General features: G+C 39.7%; 1 protein-coding gene across 1 annotated transcript in view; it reads left to right on the top strand.

The window, feature by feature from the left end:
* LOC122397577 (potassium voltage-gated channel protein eag) overlaps nucleotides 1-27261 on the top strand; it is a 100953-nt gene that overhangs the window by 48152 nt on the left and 25540 nt on the right. The window contains exons 3-4 of the mRNA XM_043396828.1: nucleotides 24262-24362; nucleotides 25577-25709. Coding sequence (XP_043252763.1) covers nucleotides 24262-24362; nucleotides 25577-25709 — 234 coding nt within the window. The remainder of the gene's footprint in view (nucleotides 1-24261; nucleotides 24363-25576; nucleotides 25710-27261) is intronic.

Below are 27261 nucleotides of genomic sequence, written 5' to 3'. Positions count from 1 at the left end.
ATCAGCTAAATTGTTGCCAGATACATGTAACAACGCGTTGACTGCCGTTTTCTTTAAACAGAACTGTCAAAATGATTATCGAAGGTACCTAAAATGGCCACTCAAAAATTACGAAAACATACCAAATTTTTAAAAAATATAATATACGGTATCAAAGGCACGTCTCGACAAATATTTCTGCGAAATTTCGTAACTTTCGATACTCGTTTGGTGTTGGTCAAGTTGGCTAAATTCAGCGAGTGTTCGATAAGACGCGTACCATTTCCTCAAATATTGTAGTTTCCGTAAGTGGGAGTTCGTTCTCGCATACATCGATGTTACCCGGTCGACGAAGCCCGTACCAAATGATTTCCTGTAGCACCGGCGAACGCAAACGAATAATGGAGAAGCCACTGACAAATTGTATCGTCGATTCCCGGCACAATGGCGGCAGCCAGGAGGTTTATAGCGAGGCAAATGCCAGGAAGAATGCGGCTGCGCGGACAAAGGACCGGGGAACTTCCGGGGATTTTCACGGCTCTCCGAAAATGAATACAAAGTTGCGGACATAAATAGAATATTCGGGTCCGTGGGTGTGTAAGGGATAAGGGTAGGGGTGAGGGGGATGAGGTTGAGTGGAAACGTTACCGTGAAGTGGAACGTGTTCTAAAAACGGAACACCCTTCAAAGATAGAAAAATATTTAAGAGCGGAGAACGATGGAAGTCGCCCGAGGGGAGTCTCTTGGAAGAAAATTGAGGACGAGAGGCGAAAAAATTATCGACTGCGCCGGGCAAGTTGCTTCTCCCCATAACGAGACCGTCTCTCCGGCGTCTTTGGAACCCGAACAATCGTTGGAACCCGCTGAAATATCATCGAAATTTTATCGTTCGGCAAATCTGCCAACCAGGCGATTTTTCAGAATTTTTTTTTTAGAAAAGTTTTCACGATACTTTGAAAAATTGTAGAATATTTTTAGGAGCATTTGTTTAATTTTTAAGCGATTGAAATTGTCACATTTTTTTTTTCAATCACGTGCAGTATCGATACTCGTCCATTTGAATAAAACCTAACTGAAATTGCGTACAATTTTTGATCTCGCGGTATTTTGAAACGTAGAAAATTAAAAAAAAAAGGATGGAAAAATTAATTTTGACAAGTAATATTTACGCAGAAATTTGGCTCGTGATTGAATGTACTCGGTCGCATTTGAAATCGGACTCCGTTCGAGTTCGAGTTTGGTCACTTTATCACCGCGAATAAAGTTACAAACGAACTCGGTTACGGGACGGGTTCGAGTTTTCGCGCGAACCGAAACGATCGTTCTCCAGTTTGCTCTTAAATTTCCAACGGCTCGGTACCACTTAACTTTTCAGTTTCAATCAGACGGATACGAGATGAATTTTTCCTTGTTTCGAAACACCGTCTAACATTCGACTTCGAAATTGGCACACAGGATGAATAATTAATAAGCAATAAGACATCGCGTAGTAGTCCGTCGATCTCTAATAAAAGAATTCATTCAAGAAATTATCAAAAATGACCTGAGATTACGCGTGTCACAGTAGTGTAGCCCTGTAATATCTTCAATGTAAGTAGAAATAACGACCAATGGTCAGGCACGTTACACCGCGATGTTATCATCGAATTGATCTTGATCTCTACTGTTATGTCACAGTGGTAAAAATATGCAATTATATTTTTAGAAAAATATCGATGACCTTGAGAAAAATTTATTTTCCATAGAATAACATTTGCTTATTTTTTTCTATTATTGTCATTAGATTGTAATCTGAAAGAGACCAATAGACTCATATTGTTATTTTTCGAATATCAAAACTCTCGAATTCGAGGTACAAGAGTGATAAATTTCGCGTGAAATGTCCCATGCATAATGGATCATTCCCTGAATGTCCATCCATCAAGAAGTCACTGATTTTTGGAGCAGAAAGTACCATTGTTTCATCGAAGGTGCAGACGACACCGATAGTTCGAGTCGATGACACCGTGAAACGGAAATGCGAAAAGACGAGGGATGAAAGGGGTGAACGGAAGAGGAGGGAAGGGAGGGGGAGGATGGATGCACGACGAGCCACGGTGAAAAGAGTAGGGAAGAGGGGGCAGACAATAGCTCGTCGATGTCGTCACCCTGTTGGCAGCGTCGTCGCGATCATCCCTCGACTTGACATAAATTTTCTCTAAAGCCGGTACTATTTTTGGCCCGAAAGGGGTGCGACTGACAGAAGAAACGAATGAAAGGGGGACAGGGATCAAGGAAGAGGAACGGAAGCGCCGTTTGTCCGTCGGTGGCCTATGCCAGCCAGTCACCCGTAAACACGAAAGACTCGAAACAACCCCTAACGACAAGAGGATCGGATCAAGTTGAATGCACCGTGTGTCCCGCAAAGGAAAGAACACTTGTTCCCTACCTGGTATTTCGTCACATTATAAAACACTTGCTCAGTGAATTATTAAGAATTATATCATAAAATTCACGAATTGATTTTATTATAAATATAAAATAATGTAAATGCGAAATTTAATAGCTTTCTACGGTTGTCATAACAAAATATAATTGTAATTGCAATTTATTTTGCAGTTACAATTAAAATTACTGAATTTTTAACTCTTCGAATTGAAAAGTTAAAATATCAATTTTATAACTTCGTAAAATCCTGTCTGGAATTGGGAATCGAATTCGTCAACTGTGACTCGCGCTTGACGACTGACGATTAAACGTCAGTCTCTAATTTTAGATCAGAGCGTAAAAAAGTCTTCGAGACTGGGCGACGGTTACAGTAACTCGATCCCTTCGCGAACAGGAATTCAACGAACGACCGAAAGTCGTGGCAGCGTGGAATCGTATTTCGTGTCTCGGCTTTCGACGCGAATTAAGACCCCTTCGGAGGAACAATGTTGCTCCCCAAGCTTGTGTAATTTATAAACAACCATATACACGCGATCCCGCAATCGTTCTTTTTCTCTCCTTCTCCTCCGCACGGCCTCTCGAGAAACATTTAGATCGCGAATTTTTTTATTCCTTACCTCAGTCTCCTTGAACTTTTCACGGAGTCCTTTAACGAATCGCAATGCGCTCTTTCGAAAAGCATTTTTTAACGCACGCTCGCTGGAACTGTTTCGTCGCGTATTGCGTTTCCGGTTCGATTTCACGCCAACCGTGAACACGCTGAGCAACGTAACCTCCGTTTGATCGTACGATTCTACTATAATACAGGATGTTCGGCCACCCCTAGGAAAAATTTTCATGGGAGATTCTAGAGGCCAAAATAAGACGAAAATCAAGAATATCTATTTGTTGATTGAGGCTTCGTTAAAAAGTTATTAAAAAATTTCAAATCATTCGGAAAAAATTATTTTTGGTTGCTGGGTTCAATTACAATCATTTTTGGTGAATACACAAACCCTTGAAATCCTACCCACTTTCGAGAAAAAAATTCAAGGTGTGAAATTTTTAGACGAAATTAACAAATTTCAAATCATACTAAAAAAATTATATTTAGTTACAACGGTCAATTATAAGCATTTTTGGTGAATAGACATACCCCCGAAATCTTACGCAGTTTCGAAAAAAAAATTCATTATCGAAAATTGCATGTCTGACCATACCATTGACATGTTTCACTGAAATTTCATGCGTATGTTTAAAATATCATAACTTCTGAATGGATTGGACGATTTTAATGTTTCTGGATGCAATCAACGCGTATTTTGGTTATGAATACGTAGAAATTCTAACAATATTGAAAAAGTTGTTCTTTGACCCTGTAAAGTGAGAAAACCCCCATAAAATTGGTCTAATTTAAAAAAATGCCATAACTCCTGCAATAGTGAACGTAGCTCATTGAAATTTAGTATGGAAGTAGAGCTCACAGATACCTACATAAAAGTACTAGACAACTTTTCCGTACAGCGTCAAAAAAATTAGTTACACATAAAAACGAATTTTTAAGAAAAACCGACGGGAGGTAGTGCTTAAATTTTTCGACGTAAAAAACAAATTTCAAATCGTTCTGAAAAAAATATTTTCGGTTACGGGGGTCAATTACAATAATTTTTGGTGAATAAACCCACCTCTGAAATCCTACCCACTTTCTAGAAAAAAATTCAGTACAGACGGAACTTTAAACGTTAATAACTTTTTAACGAAGCCTCCATCAACAAATTAGTATTCTTGATTTTCGTCTTATTTTGGCCTCTAGAATCTTCCATTAAAATTTTTCCCAGGGTTGGCCGAACACCCTGAACAAGGTTTCTCTGCCTCGAAAGTTACACAAAAGTTACCGAATATTGCTTCCAGTCACGATGGTAGAAAACATATTTTATATGTAATTTTAAATAATATTGAGAATCTTAATTATTCCGAGTCTCGATATTCCAGAGTATCCGTTAAAGATACTCATTATACTAATTATAAGTAATATTTTTTAAATTTAGATATCCTATATTTGGGGGAAGGGGACTTTATCTCCCGACACGTCTCTTTTTAATTCTATAATAAAAAGCGGATAAAGGATTGCTGACGTCAACATCGCGGACCGATAAAGGCAGCCTTGTGTATAGCCGGGAAACAATACGAGCCGCCATTAACGAGAAATCGTATGCACCGGGCGCAGCGACGCAATTCAGCTTTCGTAATTAGTTTCTTCGCAATTAGTTCCTTCTGCCCGTCGAGTTTTGGTCCGTCAGGAGTACAACAATCGGATCGGTGGAAGGGGGGTCGAAGGGAACGAATTGAGAAAAATACGGAAAATTGAGCCCCCCACTTTCTTTTGCGATTCAACGAAACCGGAAATCGGCGTCCCGCGTCTCTTTTGTTCGCTGGAACCGTGCAGTCTTTGATGCCCCCTCCCCCCACTCGTTGGTAATTGAATTCCATTCGGTTCCGTTTCATTACTTTGAATTCGTTCTTCCCTTTCCCGTCGGAGAAACCAATTTGTCTAAAAACTGCTACACTCCTCTGTGATCTACAGGGTCTGTTCTTCGTAATTATTATTTTCTTCGTACTCGATTAAAATCCACGTTCCTTTATTAGAATTTTAAGGTACAAAAAGGGTATAGCCGAATAAGGGGGTTAAATGTGCCCTTGAACGAAATGTGACATACGATAGATCCATCGATAGAGCATCAAGAAAAAACGTTCTGTGCCAAATTTTAACCCTCTATCTTGTTTGGAAGGGTAGTTATTGAGAAAATTCGGATTAACGAATTTCTGCCTATTTCCCCTATTTAATCGAGTAGAAAAATTATGAAAAAAATCTGGTGCATTGCGACTATTGAGATACGTGTTTGAGAATTTTTTCCGATTTTTCGATTTCAAATCCTAGGTGTGAAAAATTAAAAACGCAAAAAAACGCAGAAAAATACCGATTTTGTATTGAAGCTTTCGAGACACTAGATTTATATAATTACTGTAAATGCATATTGTCATTGGTTATGTCCCTGAATTTTTTCAGATTTTTTGGCAGGGTGCGCCGTAGTAGCAAAAATGAAAAACTGATTTTTTTCGGCGTTTTTCGCGTGAAAAAGCAACTTATACTTTGAATTTTTGTATTCCCTTTAATAGATAACTATATTCTGTGGTTTTAAACATTTCCATGTTGAGTAAAACAGTGTATACAAGAAGAAAAGCAAAAATAAGTCAAGAAAAAAAACGTGCTATGCGCGTTGTATTCAGAAGTATCAGCATTATTTCCAAGAGCTGCGATGGTGCAGTGAGTAAGATGCTTGGCTGCGAAACTGCTGCAAACTTTTTGACGCGCGTTCGCGCCCTGCTACGGTACATTTTTTTTTATTATATTAATTTTTTATTTTCAATTTCTAACTAAACGACAATGAAAAACTATTAGTTTATTAATATTTAAAAAATATTTTTACCTAAAATATACGCAAAAACAATTATGGAGCAGTTTCTATTCCATCATTTCTCTAGTCGTATATTTGCTTAAATACCCTACTGTTTCATTTTTTCTACGTTAAATGAATATACGTACTTAGTTTTAAAATCGCATACCTTTAATAACTTTGAATAGTGGAAGAAGATTTCTTCAATAAAAAGAACATTAGCAGTCTTTGCATATAGTTACGGATATCATGATGACAAGATTTATGATGACAAGATTTATGATGTGCAAGGTTTATGAATGTTTACGTCTATTGGCAGTCTAAATTACTTATTTCTCTTACTCGAATACCTTGCAGTTAGTAGTGATTCTAGTATTAAAGATAAAATAGGTGATTTTATATTATCAGAAGAACGTCTTAAAATATTCACGGGATTAACTTGGGAAAATCTAATTCAACTTAGAGAAATGATGAAGTCCATGAGAAATACGGAAAAACGAGCTGTGACACAGGCTATTGTTGTCTTTTTATTTAAATTGCGTACTGGAAATTCGAATAGTATGATAGCTTCAATTTTTGGGTTAGAGCACGAACAACAGGTATCCGATTTTTGTAAAGCAGTTAGGAACTCGTTTGAAAAAGATATTTTACCATATCATTTCGGAGTCGCGGCTTTTTCTCGTCAACATTTAATAGAAAATGAAACGTCCATTATTGCTAAACAGTTGTATAATATAACAGACCAGCTAGCACTTATTTTTGACGGTACATATATTCGCCTTTGTTGAAATGTGGACATGTGTAACGGAAATGGATAATAAGAGAACAATTTCTCGTCTAAAATAAGTAATTTAGACTGCCAATAGACGTAAACATTCATAAACCTTGCACATCATAAATCTTGTCATCATGATATCCGTAACTATATGCAAAGACTGCTAATGTTCTTTTTATTGAAGAAATCTTCTTCCACTATTCAAAGTTATTAAAGGTATGCGATTTTAAAACTAAGTACGTATATTCATTTAACGTAGAAAAAATGAAACAGTAGGGTATTTAAGCAAATATACGACTAGAGAAATGATGGAATAGAAACTGCTCCATAATTGTTTTTGCGTATATTTTAGGTAAAAATATTTTTTAAATATTAATAAACTAATAGTTTTTCATTGTCGTTTAGTTAGAAATTGAAAAAAAAAAAATTAATATAATAAAAAAAATGTACCGTAGCAGGGCGCGAACGCGCGTCAAAAAGTTTGCAGCAGTTTCGCAGCCAATCATCTTACTCACTGCACCATCGCAGCTCTTGGAAATAATGCTGATACTTCTGAATACAACGCGCATAGCACGTTTTTTTTCTTGACTTATTTTTGCTTTTCTTCTTGTATACACTGTTTTACTCAACATGGAAATGTTTAAAACCACAGAATATAGTTATCTATTAAAGGGAATACAAAAATTCAAAGTATAAGTTGCTTTTTCACGCGAAAAACGCCGAAAAAATCAGTTTTTCATTTTTGCTACTACGGCGCACCCTGCCAAAAAATCTGAAAAAATTCAGGGACATAACCAATGACAATATGCATTTACAGTAATTATATAAATCTAGTGTCTCGAAAGCTTCAATACGAAATCGGTATTTTTCTGCGTTTTTTTGCGTTTTTAATTTTTCACACCTAGGATTTGAAATTGAAAAATCGGAAAAAATTCTCAAACACGTATCTCAATAGTCGCAATGCACCAGATTTTTTTCATAATTTTTCTACTCGATTAAATAGGGGAAATAGGCAGAAATTCGTTAATCCGAATTTTCTCAATAACTACCCTTCCAAACAAGATAGAGGGTTAAAATTTGGCACAGAACGTTTTTTCTTGATGCTCTATCGATGGATCTATCGTATGTCACATTTCGTTCAAGGGCACATTTGACCCCCTTATTCGGCTATACCCTTTGCGAAACACAGACTCCTTTTGCTTTATCTATTGTTGAACGCGCCGCGGGAGGTCGTGGAGAATTAATATACAGGTCACACCCTCTGCTTCTAAAAACACTGCCTCGAATTGTCTCCGTATAAATTATCGGTGGAATTTTACCGTCGTATTTGTTTGCTTGTCGGTATTGTATTATCACAATTTTCACGGTTTTTACGTCCGCCACGCAACGCGGTGCCATCGAATAAACGAGGAAAAATGTGGCTCGTACAAGCCGCGTGGGTTGTCACCGGAATTCGAACGACGGAGATTCAGCCTTGAGGCGGATTTCCATCGAAGCCGGCCGCGGCGCAGGCGACACGCGATCCACGCTCGTTTCGTCGACTAATCGTGCTCGTGATCGTTGCAGTTTCGCTTTTCGTTCGGTACGCCAGCCAAGGGGAAGACGATAGGGTGCGTGTCGTGGCTGATAATATCCAAGAAGCCTTCGAGAAAAAATGTTTTTCTAACTGTGTCGCGTGTGGAGCCCCCTCGTACCAACCCCTCCGCGACGCTTTTCGAAAATTCGTCCAACGGATTCTCGTGACAATCTTGACGATCTCGTTTCGCGACGGAGCATGCCCTTCGCTCGACATTTTATAGTCGGGGAATTCCCTAACGACGAATCGAAGAATTCTTTGATTCCTTGCAATTATTATGCGTTTTTATGTTAATATTATCTTCTAAAATTTTTCGTTAAAAATATTTTTGATTTTAAAAATACGAACGTGAACGTTCGAAGTTTGAAAATTTGAAAATTTTCGGGTATCTGCAAATCGAAAGTATCGAAAGAGTCGGCTCGGTTACGCGTATCGCGTCGATAACCAAGTTATTGAAACGTTATTGTCGTTCGAGTAAATTTTCCCATATTTACAAATAATATTTCGTCGGGGCTGACAGTCGCATTTCCAAGCAAACGTATCACATATGTGCGGGCACGTAGCGCAGCCAGCCATTATTCGAGGGAATCGTCGGCCGCCTAATAACGGAGATACCGTCGTTGATTCGGTTATCTCGTTGTCATTCACGAGATCGTTCGGTATTCCGTATTCATCGGTGAATATCGGCAATTTTCAATGATCGCCCGGCGGATGCACAATACCAACCTACTCTACGCGGCGAAAATCTATTAAATTCCGGCAAATTCCCCACCGCGAACAGTACGTTACGAATTTCGACCGTCTTCGTTGCCCCTTTTCGATTATTTATGATTATTTAATGTCACGTAAATACTCAAACCTGAAACTACACCTATGTTTCTGGATTCCAATATTATTTTCCAAAAAAAAACCGAAGAAAACATCGACTTCATTTTTCTTTTTAAAAATAAATTTGCTTAATCTGTCTTAATCGTTAGTGAATAATATTATTTAAAAAATTGAAGTGCATTTATTATTAGACTCGTTGAAAAAGAATTTAGACTAGATGGCGACTTATTTTGTTTATTTATTTTTTCAACAGGAGGAAATAGATTTGTACAAATAAATAAATGAAAAAATCAAAAAAGTACGTACGATAAAAGGATATAAAAGGAAGTACTAAACAAAGTTAGGCATGGTTTCTAAGTTCGCGTGCGTGGTATACATTGAAATACGGTTGGAATTTATGTCGTGCTAGAATTCGTGGGATACTCCCTCTGCTGGTTTATGTGTCTCGAACAGAGCTGGATAGAATTGGAGGAAAAACTACTTCGAATGCTGTTTGAAATACCGAATGCTAGACAGTTAAAAATAACGCTGCAAATAGATGGGAAAATTTTGAAAGATAATATATTTTTAGTTTGATGATCTCAAATTCTTCAACTTTGTATTTTTAATATTTTACGCGTTGATAAAAACGCGAAGAATAAATGTGTAAAATTTCAAGTTAACAGGTATTGTAGTTTTTTTAAAAAAAAAAAACAATAGTAGATAAACACTTTCGTATGGGTCTCCAAAAGAGAGGGGACTCTTAAAGCTGTCGCACGGATTACTCGCGTGACGGGCCAATTAATCATGCGAAACGCGTGGAGGTAATTAAGAGAGCTTTGTTTATGGACGTAAAATTCACGAGACGGCTAATTGCAGAACGAACGGGGAGCGACGAGGGACAAAAGACGACTGCGATTATTTAATTGCTTAATCCATTAAAAAGTGTAGCTCGAGACGGGCTACTAACGTGATACGAGATCGTCTGCGCCATGATTATCTTGTTAACGAGATTTGTTTAATCTCTACGTAGAAGTAACTCTGTAAAGTTAGCTGCTTTTATAATTTTACATTTTTTTTTAAATCCCCGAAAATTGTATTTTTATATTTATGAATGGCTGGTTCTTAACTACATTTAAAAATCCTAGTCTGCCGCGATTTGGAGTAAAATGTCGCTACCGATTTTGTGTCCTGAAAACGAGAACTACTTATACATAAGTACGTAGATATCAACGTTCCTCTTTCGAAGCTAAAATCGTAGAGGGAATCTTTCCATCCAGTCGTTGGACGATCACGCAACTTCCAATCTGTCGTTCATCAAATCTACAGTATGACAGATTTTATGGCAATGTTTTACTGCCATCTAACACGATCGTGTCGCACGACAGGTTGTACAACACACCCGCACTTTTTGCAATTATCATTCGAACAGTTGTATCTAGAGTATACAGTTTTAATCTTGCGTTAAGAGGACATGTGTAACGTGTAGCATGGAAATAAAAATCCCTGTTCTTGATGTATAAGGTGTCCCAGAAGTCACCAACAATGATTTACAACTTTATTAATTTCTTTCTTTTTTTTCTTACGCGAGAAGCAATATCGTCGAATAAAAAGATTGAAATATTTTCGTGGAACGAAATGTAATTTTTTGGAATTGCAGCGTGTCCATTTTGGCTCGGTAGAACCGGGCAATTTCATGTGTCACGTGTCAGGCGACCTAATAAAAGCGTTCTGTTTTCCCGTGGCGTGGCACAGTCCGTTCGAGAAGCATCTACGCCAGACCGGCATCGGTGACGCCGCGGCGCGTTTTAAAGGCGTATTGATCGCTGAAACGGCGCATCGATGGGAATGCAGTTCAACCTGTCGCCTGTTAGTACACTCGTGAGGATTCTTTGTTCCGATTAGGACGGAATAACGTTCAGATCTTTCGTCCGATTGACACCGATACTGCAGCGACTCGTCCCTCGTCCACTCGACCTACAAAGGTTATAACCGAACGGAAGGGTCAAAAGTGCCTCCGAACCGAATTCCATTTCCCATAGACCAATCGATGGATCGTCGAAGAAAAAAAGAGGAATAATATTCGTCAAGCTCTAGCTCTCTATCTCGATACCGGAATAGGAGGGATTAGGGATCAAAGATCGAATATGCTTAATTAACTTAATTTTGGTTTCAAACTCATTTTGGTTTTAACTACTTTGTCCTGCTACTCTTGTGTAGCCTTTGGTAAGTTTTATGGTTTCTGTTTGTATTTGCTATTTGTTATTTATTTGATTATCGATGACAATGATCCTATCTAAGACTTCCCTAAATTCTTACCAATCGAAAACATGATTTTTCATTTTTCTCTGTACTCGTTAAGCTTAAAAACTTGGTGTTCAATTTTTTTGCCATTAATGCCCCTCCAAGTCAAGGTACAGAATTAAAAGGTGTCGTAAGTTGATTCGAATAACCAAGAATAAAACAAAGTACTGTACACGGAAGAAGTATACCGAGATTCGCAATCTAATCCAAATATGGCTATTGAATTTTACGCCTTGCATAAATTTCGGGAATCTATTTCGTGGTAATGCGCTTACGTAACGTCTTTGTATATTCGTCCAAGTAAAAGTTTTCGCGTCCACCGAGGTTATCTCTCGAGCGATCGACTCGAGCCAGTTCGGAGTTCTAGCGTGCGTTTTAGTCGAAGGTCGAATCGTCGATTAACGACGATAATCCGTTGGCAATCTGCGATAAAGGTTTGCGAAACGTAATCGCCCCTCGGTTGTAGGGCTCAACGCGAGTCAACGAGCAATTTATTAGAAAATCCTTCCATTGCGTTACAATGTTCCCCTTTCATCGCGCCACAAAGTTATCCCCCCCGAAAATTTGTCAAGTAAATTTTTGTATCGTGTCATCAATATCACAATCATCGAGTGATTTTTCGCCTTACGATTAAACGCCCGTTTTCGTTGTTTCCAATGAGAAAGACAAGGAAAGATGAGAGGACTCGTCCTCTCTTTTTCCCACTTCAGCGTCCGTTACTGTCCTTCTCGATTCTCAGAAGTCCAACGGTTTCGAGCGTCGAACGAGACGATGGTGAAATATGAGACGTGACCGTTGACGCTCGACTCTGTCTGCACCTGCTAGCATTCTATCTCCCTCGCACTCGTTGTATCTTCCTCTCTCGATTGAATCCAGAGCGTTTGCATTTTAATTTATATATCCTAACCCTCGAGACACCGTTTCCGCGTAACGGTTTTTGCGGTAGGTGGCGCGAACGTCTTAGGGGGTAAGACACATTTTATTACGCGCGCCGGCGATCGTGCTCGCGGAGTAAGGTCAGCCGTTGCGGCTACTTAATCTTGATTCGCACGCGAGTTTCAGACCGCGACCGAAGCCAGATCGCTGGGTCAAGGTGCTGCCTGTACAGTTGCACGCGCCCGCAGGTGGCCGTGACGGCTGCACCTCACGCCTGTCGCAACACAGACTCGATTTCGTCTACAGAACCCTTCGGCGGACCGACGCACAATGCGACCAGTCGCGCCGGTCCGGTCGGATAAGTTTCTATTCCAGGTCACTTGAAGGTCGTGTTACAATGACCATCGTAAGTAGGTACTTCCCTTGAAATCAATCGTAACGCCAAAATGTCAAAAATATACCTCGTAAAAAGAAAAAGAGTCGACAAAAAATGTACCATTATCCATCAAACCATATATCGAGCAACAAATTTTTCGAATGTCCCTCCGAGAGAGCAGAATAATTTAACGCTGAACTTTTGCGATCCATCCTGTGGAAATTAATGGTCATCTTATATGCAACGGAGAGAAACATTATCGGAGTCTGGATATTAATACGACGTATATAAATTGAATCGTTGCACTGGTTTACAATTTCTATACGGTGCTCCTAATCGTATTTTTCCATTTAATGGTTAAATCGAGTACAATATCTCTGCATGTCAAAACAAAATTATTTCCAAGCTATTCGTTTTGCATATCGTAACGAGGTCAATTTTCCCTGTTCCTGCGTCTCGCAGAGGACTCTGTGCTTCCTTTCTTCGATGCATACTCTAAGTACATCCTTCGCGAATGGTACAGAATACGTTTTCATGAAGCTACGCTGATTTCCAGCTAAGATTGTCTACACTTTGGGCTGAAGGGAACTTTGAACAGAGCTTATCTCTACCGAATGCACGAAGTTCCTTTCTGTAAGCTTGTTTCGCGGATCTGTCGCAAAATTTCACGCGCTCGGCGATACCGTGATTAGCCTGAAACTTATCGCGCGACCAGTAGAATAACCCGTTAATGGGTAGCCGCGGAACTAGTGAAAGGGATCATCGTTAACGAAGCATTCTGGACGAGCCATTGGTCGTGGAATCTATCCAACCAATTAAGGACAGTGTTCCTCATTATCCGAGATACCTCATATTTTGTAATATAATTAATTGCATCGAAACGTGTAGCAATTTATAGCTATATAATATTGCTCTATACAGTACGCTTAACAAAATATAAGCGGGAAACAAAATATTATTAACCCGAATAATAAGTACTTTTAGGTTAGGAATTGACATCTAATAATTTGTTATACAGGGTGTTCAAATTCTGTTTGAACCAAACGATTATTTTTCGGCGGCGGATAAATTGAAAATTTCGTTCTATCGGCGGAGTTAGTAATTGGTAATTAAAAGTGTTCGTTAGTAGCAGCTCTGCGACCGCTGTGCGTCGCTGTTCGCGTAAACGAGGAGAACTAGATGGCGTCACAACTTTCTGTTGCTCCAGGGAAATTAAGTCCAAGCATTTCCAACTATCTATTACCGTTAATTCAACTGAAGTTTGACTTTATCCAGCATTCGTTGGGGCGCACTGTTCTTTTCAATTAAAACTGTAAGAAAATATTGCGCCGTTTAGTAATCGAAAGAAAGGGTTCTTTTAACAAGTTTAAATCGTATTCGATTAACGGTAATTCCTTTAGAAGATGACTCTGCAGGTTATGTAACCAACGAATATTTATCCGTCTGCAGAAAAATTGTTTTGTCGTTTACAAAGAGTTCTCGACGGAAAATTAGTTTCAGAAGTGCTTCTTTGTTTCATCAGTTGAAATACGAAATTATTATTTTCAAGGTTATTGCATAAAATAACCGTGAAATATGATAACGCGTTACAGTGGAAACCTAATCATCCGAACCAATAGAGGGGCAGGATGTTCGGATAATCAATTTTTTTCGGATAATTTAACAACTGTGAATTCCATAGCAAAAGAAAATCGTATTTTCAGGACTGATCTTTTTCTCCCTCAAATATGAATACATACATCGTATTTGTACAATTCGACTTCCGAAGGTACTCTGTTCATGCGGAAAGCTCCGGGAACGATTTAACCTCGTAAGACGAGGACTTACTGTAACTCCGCTAGATATTACAATTCCCTTCCTACAGAAATACATGCCCTTCCGACCTACTCTACATTCAGAAACATCACCAAGTCTATTATCTCTTACCTCCACGTCTAACGTAGTCCTTCGTTCGGTTCTGTTTCGTTATTTCATTTTTCTGCAATATTTTGAGGTTAGAAATGGAATATAGATAAGTTTAGAACGCCATTAAATGATCTTGGATGACCTCGAAAGACACAAAATGTTACAGGTAAATGAATTGGTCTTGGAATGGGTTAAACGTTTACCTATTTTAATTGAAAATTAAAATTCAATTAAAATTCTATAAAATTCTCCATTTTGAAAGGATTGGACGAATGGTCTAAGACGTCTTATACAGGGTGTTCGGCCAACCTTGGGAAAAATTTTCATGAGAGATTCTAGAGGCGAAAATAAGACAATCATCAAGAATACCAATTTGTTGATGGAGGCTTCGTTAAAAAGTTATTAACAATTGAATTCAAAAATTTCAAATCGTTCTGGAAAAAATATTTTCGGTTGCAGGGGTCAATTACAATCATTGTTTGTGAATAGACATACCCTCGAAATCCTACCCACATCCTAGAAAAAAATTCGAGGTGTGAAATTTTTCGACGGGAAAAAAGAATTTCAAATCGTTCTGGAAAAATTATTTTCGGTTGTGGGGGTCAATTATAATCATTTTTGGTGAATAGACATACCCCCGAAATCTTGCGCATTTTCGAGAAAAAAATTCAGTACGGGCGGAACTTTAAACGTTAACAATTTTTTAACAAAGCCTCCATCAACAAATCGGTATTCTTGATTTTCGTCTTATTTTGGCCTCTAGAATCCACCATTAAAATTTTTCCCAGTATACATATATGTATACATACACATACACGCGGGTCATTAGTAATGCAATCATTATGAAAATAATTTTAATTTCCTTGCTCGTGTTACTCGAACGCACAGGAAGTCTTAAATTTCGCTTCAAGCAAACGTAACCTTTGAAACCTTGCCGCTTTCCGACTCTCTCTGTCCGAAGACTTTCCTTCTCGCTCTGCTCGAGCTGAGAAGCACGCTGCGCTGGCGTCCAAGGGTAGATTAGCATTTTCACGTGAAAGGGGAAAGATGTTCGGGACTGTTCAGGGCACTTGATTGGCCTCTAAGTAGAAAAGTCCATTAAACATCAGACCTCCGTGCGTGCGCGTGCACGCGCGTGTGCTTATTTCCTGACCGCGAGAATGGATGTTTTTCGATCGCGTGGGCAACGACGGAAACGTACAAGATCAAGATTTCAAGAAAGAACAGAAACAAAAACCTTTGAATCGTCGATCGATCGCGGTTGACCGACGGGATCAATATTTCCCACATTTCTTACGAGGCAGAATTTTGCTTTCAGATAATTGCTTAATTATTTAAGGGTACCCTTTCCTTTCGAGAATTTTTTTCAGCTTTCTGGAGAAATTTCTGTCACTCGATGGGTCGAAAGAAATTTAGGTGGTTTTCAGATATCGAGCATCGATCGAAAATGAACGCCATACCCTTGTAGCAATATGTTTTAATACGAAGGGTGCAGCCCTTGAGGGATAAGGTGGCTTACAAGATTAAGGGGCTGAGAACAAATATTTTTAGCCCAGAAAGTTGTGGATAATCGAAACCCTTTTTTTTTTTATTTTGTTGGTAAATTAATGTTCTTTGAAGTGCATTTATTGTCAACTTCGAATTCGCATAGAATTTGGTATAGGATCTTGGTTCCAACGGTTAATTAAATTTGACCAGATCCATATGTACTGCTTGGTGAAAAGAACACGGAGAAAAAGGAAGCTCTATTTTATTCAACCACTTCCGTTGATTGCGCGCTAAATTTACCAAATTCAATTCCACATATTTTAAAACAGAGTGTGATACAATTTCCACTTATTATTTCAGCTTTGCCTATCCTCCGTACACGTAGACTAACCATGTTAAATTCCTGCGCTTGTCTACCTTCCACTAAAAAAAATTGAAATCTAACTACAGTTGAACGCGGCGTTGGCGAAACCAATCAGCTAATGCAATGGTTCTGGAAGAGGATACAATTCGTAATGTAGCTGCCGTATGCATATTTAACATTTTTTCTCGTGCTACAAGAGATCTGCACCCGGTTTTTTTCAATATTCCGCGAGATTTCTTGTTTCCCATAAAGCAAGTACCCCAATGTCAATAAAATAGTAGCAATAATAAGGACAATAAATGTGCCCGGTTATTATAAAAGTTAAGTCAGGACCACCATAGAGGAAAGGCAACTCGTTTGCACCGTCAAACTGCAAGGGGAGCAGGTCCTCGCGCCGCCTAATTCCCACCAGAGAATCCCGCTCTTACGTCACGCTGCATAGTAGTACGATCTCCATATCCACGAGCGATACATTTTTCTTGTATTCATGGTTAGTATTCCGAGGGTACGGTTACGCCAATGTCGCTCACTCTTGTTCCATCCTACTCCGTCTCGATACGTTTCGTTCGCGTCCTTCGTCACGCGATGGAATTGTAGTTGTGAGCGACTCAGCCAATAATGACAATGCGTGTGAGGAACAGGCGTCGCTATTACGCTACGGCCAATCAGCGTGCCCAGCCATCAAAGTCGTCTCTTTTTGGTACACGACTGGCGGCCCAGTAGCCACGCGTGGCTATCACGTTCATTCCATTTCCTTCGTTCGTAACATTATAGGTCACCGTAGAAGCATACTCGATCGGTGGTTCTTAACCTATTTTCACCGCGGACCTTTTCTACGCGATGTTCTTCAAAATACGCTCTTAAATGTTTAAAATTTTTGCCCAGTAATGGAAAAAATTGTCTTTTATGGGACGGTATACTATAATGTTCAGGGGGCAATAATCGCTATTTTTCTTGACGATTGACCGGCCAATGGCGGAGTTCGGCGGGAACGATGAAAGTGGTTCAAGTACGGTCATGCAACGACGTGCTTCTGCCCGAAATAACGATTACTCCCACGCTGTTTACCTGAGGGACGAACTATCGATTATGCCACGCGTTAAATATAACGTAACTAAAGCCGGTCGACCTTCTTCGGGCGAGCATAGTCAATGCTCGTTTTCAAGGTAGCCTTTTTTCTTCCCACCCTTAGCCGTACGTGGCGGCGACTGCACCCTCCTGGGAGGAGATAAAAAAAAACTCGTACGTTTCGAAGCGTCGATACTCGGTGAACTTTCGAAGATTAACCGTTCCACCGGAAGTGGGTACCGTCGGCGGCAAAAGTCCACGCGAACGTCCCACGGATTTTTTTATTCCATACAAAACAGTTTAACAAATTTTATGTCAGTTTTTAACGATTTCCTAATGGATATAAAATTACCAAATTTACGTAATTATTAAATTAATATTGATCGTCAAATAGATTTAATATCGGTCGGTTATAAATTTGTATCCTGGTTTTATTTAGTTTATGTAACTTTTTTTAACAAAAGTTCGGAAATAACTGTTCCCATCTAACTTTTATTACGCAAATTTCAAAGTATTTGTTCCACAAGAAGAACGTTTGAAAAAGTTTCCGTAGGTGTACTTTGTTTGCATAAAAATACTACAGAATGGAACACACTTTTAAACAAAAGAATACAGGTTTTCGAAGAATTGAAAAAAAGTTATATCTACCAGCGTGTTCAGCCACCCCTAGGAAAAATTTTAATGCGGGATTCTAGAGGCCAAAATAAGACGAAAATCAAGAATACCAATTTGTTAATGGAGGCTTTGTTAAAAAGTTATTAACGTTTAAAGTTCCGCTCGTACTAATTTTTTTTCTCGAAAATGCGCAAGATTTTGGGGGTATGTCTATTCACCAAAAATGATTAGAATTGACCCCCGGAACCGAATGTAATTTTTCCAAAATGATTTGAAATTTGTTTTTTACGTCGAAAAATTTAAGCACTACCTCCCGTCGGTTTTTCTTAAAAATTTGTTTTTATGTGTAACTAATTTGTTTGACGCTGTACGGAAAAGTTGCCCACTACTTTTATGTAGGTATCTATGAGCTCTACTTCCATGCTAAATTTCAATGAGCTACATTCACTATTGTAGGAGTTATGGCATTTTTTTAAATTGGACCAGTTTTATGGGGGTTTTCTCACTTTACGGGGTCAAGGAACAACTTTTTCAATATTGTTAGAATTTCTACGTATTCATAATCAAAATGCGCGTTGATTGCATCCAGAAACATTAAAATCGTCCAATCCATTCAGAAGTTATGATATTTTAAACATACGCATGAAATTTCAGTGAAACATGTCAATGGTATGGTCAGACATGTAATTTTCGATAATGAATTTTTTTCTCGAAATTGCGTAAGATTTCGGGGGTGTGTCTATTCACCAAAAATGCTTATAATTCACCGTTGTAACTAAATATAATTTTTTTAGTATGATTTGAAATTTGTTAATTTTGTCGAAAAATTTCACACCTTCTTGAATTTTTTTCTCGAAAGTGGGTAGGATTTCAAGGGTTTGTGTATTCACCAAAAATGATTGTAATTGAGCCCAGCAAACAAAAATAATTTTTTCATAATTATTTGAAATTTTTTAATAACTTTTTAACGAAGCCTCCATCAAGAAATTAGTATTCTTGATTTTCGTCTTATTTTGGCCTCTAGAATCTCCCATTAAAATTTTTCCCAGGGATGACCGAACACCCTGTATAGACACATAAATTTTGTATCGGTTAATATTAATAAGTAATTGCATTTGAAGTGGCGGGACTGTTAATTATCGTGTCATTCAGGAATTAATTTTATTTATTTCAAATCATATTCTAAATCAACATATTCGTGTATTAATGGAATTAAATTACGTTTCCAATAAATTATTTACTGTATTATATTAATAATATAATCTTGATAGAGAACCCATTGTTTAAAGCCTTGTAGCCTCCATAAATAATATAACCTATGCTCTCTCTCGGAACATGAAGAACGATTGAACAAAATTTCATCTGTATTGGACGAAAATGTTAGGAGTTACAGAGAAATCACAAACACACAGAGTTCGAATTTTATCTTTGGATCTTAAACTCTCTCCCTTCGATCGTAGAAGTTGCGCGCCTACTTTGGAAACATTGCTTTACGCAAAGATCAAGTCACCGTTTTCTAACCTAAAATGGCTTTTAAAATTCATGGACAAGCATTATCATGCAACGGAATTACTCGGCTTCCGTTACGAACGCAGGACGTCCGTCAGTTAATGATTGCTGAAGAGTCTAATGGTTGACGATAAACATCTGACGTAATAGTTAGCTTAGGATCAAGAAGCTGAAAATACTTTGCTTTTCACGTCACGCTTGACACGAAGCATAATTTCCATCGAACGAACATCGAGGGTGGAGGCGTATTGTCCATTGTCTTTCTCTACTGACACTCGCCACGAATCACGGAAAAGTCTAGGGCATCGTTTAATTTTAAATTCGATCAATTTTCCACAATGGACCGTGTACGGTTTCCTGCAACAAAGTTGCCCGGAACTTCCAACCGGATGCTCGTAAAATCGTTTCGCGAAAAATGGGAGATAAGTGCCGGTCGACGGAGAAATATCGCATTTCCGTCGACTTCTGGCGATGTAAGATTACCGTCGAGATGTTATCCAGCTGATCAAGGGAAGAAGGAGCAATTTCCCGAGCTGAAACTCACGCGCCATTCGTTTTAACTGTTCCTTTCGTACGAAGCTCCCTCTGCAATGCTATTCCCCGTGGTTTTTATAGTGCAATAAATAGAAGTAGCAATTTCATTGCGCAAATGGATGTATTTAAGTGTCAATTTAGTGGGTTTCATTTCACAGAAACGAATACAGAGGGAACTATAAAAAAAAAAACTAAAACTATGCAATTTTTCAAGTTTTTCAATATATATTATTCGTACGAAAATAATCAAATGTAAATCAAATTGACGAGGGGACATTGAGCTAATAGAGGTTGAGAAACGCTGGTTCAAACGTCGATACGTATAAACGCGTGAAAAGGAAGGTGCAGCTAGGTGCTGTTATTGAACCTAACCTCAATAGAGTATATGTATCTATTTAACACGTCACTGCCACACGTCACACACGCGTGTCGCTCGGATTCAGCGCCACGTATGTGTTGACAGCGACGATTTATTTGTTTTACGTTCGTATAAACAAATACAGCGTGTCCAGTGTCAATTTCCATATAACAAACTATTCGATTGTTTACCACATATCGTTAAAAATGAACATTCTATCATCCTACAGAATATCATTGAAATCGAAGTGTTATATGCAGTTGAGGTCCTTCCCCCGTGAGTGAGCTAACAGTATCTCTCAGAAAAGAATGCGAACTTGAAACGCTTTGAGGGCTCTTAAAAGTTGATCCTTGCAGGCCAAAAGAGGCCTGTTTATCGCTGGGGGGACTTGGAACGTTCTCTTACATCAGTCTGTTAATCTCATCCATATTCAAGAGACGCCCCGCTTTTCTGAATCGAATTCATTCTAACCTATACTGACGAACGCATTAAAAATCCACGATCAGGACACGACATTATATTCGAACGAAAAATATCTTTTCTGTTTTAATTATTATATATTCATAAATTATAAAATTTCAAAAAATAATCAATAGGAGAGGGTTTAGTGGGGTTAGGTACAATCGAAGAAGAAAATTTATTATCACATTTGGAACTTACGATGTTCGAAAGAAATATACACAGAACTTAAATCTTAATCAAGTTTATTATAACAATAACGTTCTTCGCTGATCTCCCGGAGATTGATGTTCAATTATCTAACCATCGTTTATGCAGAATTGGCAAACTTGCCGAAGGGTACAGCTGGCAACGTTTCGAGGTATCAACATCTGAGGCTCGGAAGCAACACTCGATACTCGTTAGATTCCTATCTTTCTTTCAAGCCTTGGGATTCGTCCTCCATTGGCAACCGCGAGCCCACGCGACCAATCATATTCTTCCTCAAGATCAGCGTCGAGTATTCGTCGACGATCGTATATCCTGGTCTTCGTTTAATTGACACGTTTGGCCCCGAGTGCTCACCAGTTGGCAACCTTCTCGAGAAACCACGAGCTCTTTCGAGCCCCTGTTGCATAGGCCTGCTGGCGAGCGAGCCGCCACGCGCTTGGCTGCATTCGAGGATACACCGTTCAGAGACTATCGAGGAGAAGAGCCGCCATTCGAGGGGACACTCGATCAAAAGTGCCTCCCTGTTGCAACGTCTGCTATACCACCGTCTTTTCTTTCGCCGCTCTTCCCTAGCTGGCGCGCGCACTTCTGTCTGGCCCGGTCGGTCGAGGATCCCTGACGTTCTATTTTAGGATGATCGAGACAGAGAACAACGTTTAATCGCGGGAACATTATACACTACACGGTTGGCGACACCTATCCGCGATCCAAACGGCTGAATCTAATGCCACGTTCACACTTTAAATATTTTTACTTGGATGTAATTATTCTAATTGGCGTTTCTAAACGAGTGTAAGATATTTTATTGTTTATTGTTATTGTTATGAGTTATTAAACAAACCTATGTCACGCAGACACGTATGTAAAATCGAATACCATCCAAAGTTGGATCAAATTTCAATAATACTAAATTCGAACCGATTCGAAGAAGTGTTCGAATCCTATTGCCGCGAATCGGTCGCGTAGGAGGTGCATAAGGTCGATGTGAGTGGCCTTGACCTGTTTCGAGCGTTGAGACCGGGTCAGGAGTGTGCGTTCTGAACGAGCAGACGCGCGACTGTAGCGAATGGCGGGGCTCTGTTCGACTGGCGTGCACGGAAACCCGAGTTAACTCAGGCATAGCCGCGATTATCGTTATCGTCCCGACGAGGCACGAGCCGTTTCGAAATGGCAAACGTCGAGGAAACGTAAGGAAAAACTCCGAAGGTCGCGTCGTCCCAAGCTTCGTCGGCTAAACGCAGTTCGTTACGAACTATAAACACGATCTTGTTTCTGGTCGTTGCAACTTATTCGCGAAGGTTTAATCGATTACGATTTCTCGAGTTTGCAACTCGCTGTCTCGCGGATCGCAGGGGCGCCTATTATGGGGGATTCTAGTCTAGCTTTCCGTACGAACAGATGAAATTATTAACTAGTAAATTTCTAAAAAGATTGTAACCAAGCTCGACGGCAGGTCGTCCAACTTAAAAATTCAAGTCTCATTTATTTTCTCCGTATAAAACGAGTTAGTGGAGGATACTTGAATATGAATTATCGGTGCGTTAATAATTTCTAACGCCGGCCCTGGCGGCGTGAAACATGGTGCAGACCGCGTTGCGCCAGGAAAGACATTACGACCAACTACCCTGTGTTAATTCGCGTCGCCCCGTGATTTATGGCCAGCTGTAAAAGAAATACTCGGCTGATTTAAGGGATTCTAAAGTGAGTCGAAATATTATAGCTACGGGTTGTGTAATCCTTGGACCATGGACTGCATGATACTTGCACGTATTACGGACGTCGCGTAAAATTTGAACTGTAATAAAAGATTTTTTTTTGTGGCCAGTAAGTAATTTAGAAATCTAAGGATAATTTCTTGGAGTCGACTACCAACGTATAGTCCAATTGCGCGGAGTGCACGGAGCTAATCCTGCCTGTCGTAGCCAGTGGGAAAAACTGCTTCGTTTTTCAATATTACCGACAGAGGGAATCGAGTCTCGCTCAGCAGAAAAATATTAATATCCTTTTCCTGCATTGCCCGCAAAGCGGTCCGCGCTTTATAAAGCGACGTTTTATTATTAAACGTCGCGGCTGCAGATGCTCTGTCGTGGAGTCGTGGGTGGAGGGGGCAGCGAAATAAACCGAAGGAAACCATGGAGATGCAGCCAGTTAGACTGGCGACGAATTAAGCCGGCAATGGGGTTATGGCAAACAAATGAGAAAACAGGAACTATTCGACTTTAATAATAAAAAAAACTGGTGAACGAGCGGTCGCATATTTAGCGTATTAAAAACGCCATTGCATTTCGATATTAAACCAACGAGTATGAAATTATTATTTTCTGAAAATTGATGTTTCGTTTTTTTTTTTTTATTTTATCAAGAGGAATGTAAATTAAAAACTGGTAGGTGAAAAACTGATCCATATGAGATAAATAAACCAATAACAACGCTTGGAAACTGATCCGAGCGTCATATACGGGGTGTTCGATTTGAAATTTTTTTTTTCGTCGAAATATTTAGGCACCTAATTAGATTTTTGGTAAGGAATTTTTTTCTCGAAAGTGCGTAGGAATTCGAGGGTATGTGTAATAACAAAAAATGATTATAATTGACCCCCGCAACCGAAAATAATTTTTCCAGAACGATTTGAAATTTTTGAATTTAATTGTTAATAACTTTTTAACGGAGCCTCCATCAACAAATTGGTATTCTTGATTTTCGTCTTATTTTAGCCTCTAGAATTCCCCATTAAAATTTTTCCCAGGGGTGGCCGAACACCCTGTATAATTAATAACATTTTGAGGTTACAGTCCGATGAATTTTCCATAGTCGATGGACCGTGCTGAATATTATAAATTAAGGGAGAAGATACAAATTTAACAAATACGAGGATAACAATAATAATTGTAATCGAATAATGGTAATACGATATTTCGAAAATTAATTGCTATGATACGCTTCCATTTGTATTACATTTCAATGTATAACTTTACAATGATCATTCCATGTAAAATAATTTTTTTCATTATGTGACCACCGATCAGTTCCGATTTTGATCGGTAATTAATTAATAGTTATTCAATTGTTCAAGACGTGAAATTATTACATCTCTTTGTTCCCTTTAAACACTGTTGATACACGTTGGGTTGAAACATAATGATAGAAGCGAAATGAAACAATTACGTAATCGATTGTTATTCTTTTTCTGTTCACAGCTGACAGCAGTTTTCTCCTGGCGAACGCTCAGATCGTCGACTTCCCTATTGTCTATTGCAACGAAAGCTTTTGCAAAATCTCTGGCTATAATCGTGCCGAGGTAATCCTCTCTTCTCCGCAATCGTTGCTTCACTGAACCGCTCTTTCCCCTCACCGTCGTCTCGTCTGCCCGTACATCGCTTTTAAATTCTCTTCTTCCTTTTTCGTGAGCCGATTACCGATTTACACGAGCGATTCTGGTTTTCGAAAATCCGATCGCGATCGGACACTTTTAACGCTTTTCTAGGTATTGTAAACTACATTGGTTAGTGGTTCCTTGCGCAGAAATTTTTATTCAACATTTTTTAATAAAAATTTGAAACGCAAAACGTGTATCAAACCAATTTTCAAACCCGTTTTACTCGAAAACCGAGAACCCTGTGACAAAATTTCATTCTACGTTTTCGATTCGTTTTTCCACGCAGAATCGTCCAATGCTTCTGCAATGCCGAATCTCAACGTGAAAAAACGTTACGGAACGCGTGGATCTTCGACGACGTACCGCTCGTAATCCTCGCAAAATGGGTTTCACCCGCATTATCCCGCGTGACGATTAATTTTATCCAACGGAAATTGCCACCGTTGATCCGATTACCTTCAAGTATCCGCGTAAACATAATCGGTTTAATGTAAATTGTACATTATAACCGCGCCAATTTCGATCCAGTTCCCTGCATTAGCTGCACGCGCGAGGGTTTAACGAACAAACCGTGGAAAAACACGAGGCGGGGACCATCGAGAGGTACCGCGGTAGCAACGATTCCGTGCAATTACCACTTTTCCATTATCCTTTCTCCTGTAATTAAATCGACCCGTTACGTCGAATTTATGTAATGTGCACGCGGGCGGCCATGACCGTCGTTCGTGGTAATCAAAGTCTGATAACGGTGTTACGACCATTCTCTAAAAAAAAAGTAATGCAAAACGAACTTGTTCGAAAAAAGAACAACTTAATGATCACGAGAAAAAAAGAATTTAATCGAATAAATTTTAACATTTATTTTGATTACTCGAGAACGGTAGCCATTTTTTTTTTTTTTATTTCGAAGTAGAGGAATCGTATATCGTTAGTGATCGAGCTCAAAAGCTCGAGATTCTACTTGCAACCGAACCCATCTCCTTCCTTTGAGCTCGACCAATTCCTGGAATAAATTCCCGCCCAAACCTCTCAGCTCGCAATTGGGCTAGCCCCGATTCGATTGCAACGAGCGAGGCAATGTTGCACCGCGTCAGCAAACGACCCGAAATGGGTAATATTTGCTGATCTGTCGTCAGGTTATGCAAAAGTCCTGCCGCTGCGGATTCATGTACGGGGAGTTGACGGACAAAGGGACGATCGCCAGGATCGAGGAATGCCTCGAGAGCCAGATTCACGATCAATTCGAAATCCTGCTGTACAAGAAGAACAGTAAGTACCGTAACTGGCAGCGCCGCGGCATGGGAGACGCTTGAATGTGGTGTTCGTGGCTTCTTTCGTGGTTCGGGATCGACGATTTCGGATCCTTTGCCCCCGTTCCATGGTTTCTTCGCGATGAATTCATGGCCATAGCATGAGTCGTAATATTGTAGATTCGATTCGTCAGCAACGACTCTATCAAGTCAAAAATGTTACAAGCCCACACTGTGTGAGACAACTGCGAGTGAAATTCGTGAAAAGTATTACGGCTGCTTTAACGGGGGCAAGGGAGCATCGAGAAACGCCAGGAGCGCGATAAGAAATCGTTGACTCTCGGCGAGCGATTTTGACAGAACGCCTCGAGGCGCGAGATGATGTATCATTGTGCATGCTCGACGCTGGTCGACCAGCGAAAGGAAATTGTTTTGCATTCGTCCGTGTCGATATATACACGTTCGGCTTCGAGTTTCGTGTTACACGTGTTCGTTGGTGTCGCCTGATCTCGCCTCGTGTATCAGCAAAGCTTGATACCCACTAGCGCTCGATGGACGTAACGGCCAAAGCAATGCTCACGCTCAACGGAACATATTACGACGCTGTTGTTCCAGGGTTAATTATTATTAGACGTTCCGGGGCATTCGAAACATCGTGCAAATCAAAATAGATCAAATATTTCGTTGCGTTAGAATCTTCTGTTACTTGGACTGGGTCAACGTATTGTTTTTTAATTCTAATGAATTTCCAACAACGGTATCTTGAAAACTAACCGCAAACGATACTTACCGTTTGTGTTAAAACATTCGGGAACGCGAAAATATTATTTTCGATGCATTTGGCGTGAGCGCCGCTTAGCCGTGAACGCCCCCTCGAGCGCCAGTGAGAATCAACCACAAACAATGTCAAAAAATAACTGTTTTTATGCCGTGCGTTCATTTCATTCGTGTCGCGCGTTCCCTCTATCGATAAACGCGTCACCATTCACGAGCCATACTTCTCTCGTTTCATCGATGCAATTTGTGTTTCACGTTCTTCCGTGCCTTTGTTTCGCTTTAATTTTTTTTTTCTCCGCCCTTCAGAATCGCGTGCGTACGTTTTATCGCCGCGATGAGGATAACGAGAGTAGAATCTCGACTCCCTACGGTCGCGTTGCAATCGTCGCACGACACCCCAAGCTCGGTTAACATTCGTGTCCGTCGTTCGGCTATTTTCGGGCGGACTCGGTTCCGCTGGCACTTGAAGGCTATTCTCACAGCGAACGCGTGACTGTGTGCGCACTGTGATTCGCAAGAACACGCACAGAGTCGTTCCGACTGTAGAGTTTGTGGCCATAGGTGGATCCAAAGGGAAGACGATGACGGCGATCGCCCCCAAGGTTCTAAAATATACAATTGCTTAAAATTAACGAAGACTTCTATGACCCATCACAGGGTACACTGGGCTACTAGAGGCAGCACTAGTCCTATCTTTACCTCGTGTTTTGCACTCCTTGTGTAGATACCTCGACATTTAATGCAGGCACTAATCTCTAGGTCTATGTATTGCACGAAGCACAGTTCGTGCAAAC

The sequence above is a fragment of the Colletes gigas genome, unplaced genomic scaffold (assembly GCF_013123115.1).
Source record: "Colletes gigas isolate AHSC1104 unplaced genomic scaffold, ASM1312311v1 Colletes_gigas_Sc00009, whole genome shotgun sequence".
Classification (NCBI taxonomy): Eukaryota; Metazoa; Arthropoda; class Insecta; order Hymenoptera; family Colletidae; genus Colletes; species Colletes gigas.
This window is presented reverse-complemented; position numbering and strand designations above follow the sequence as displayed.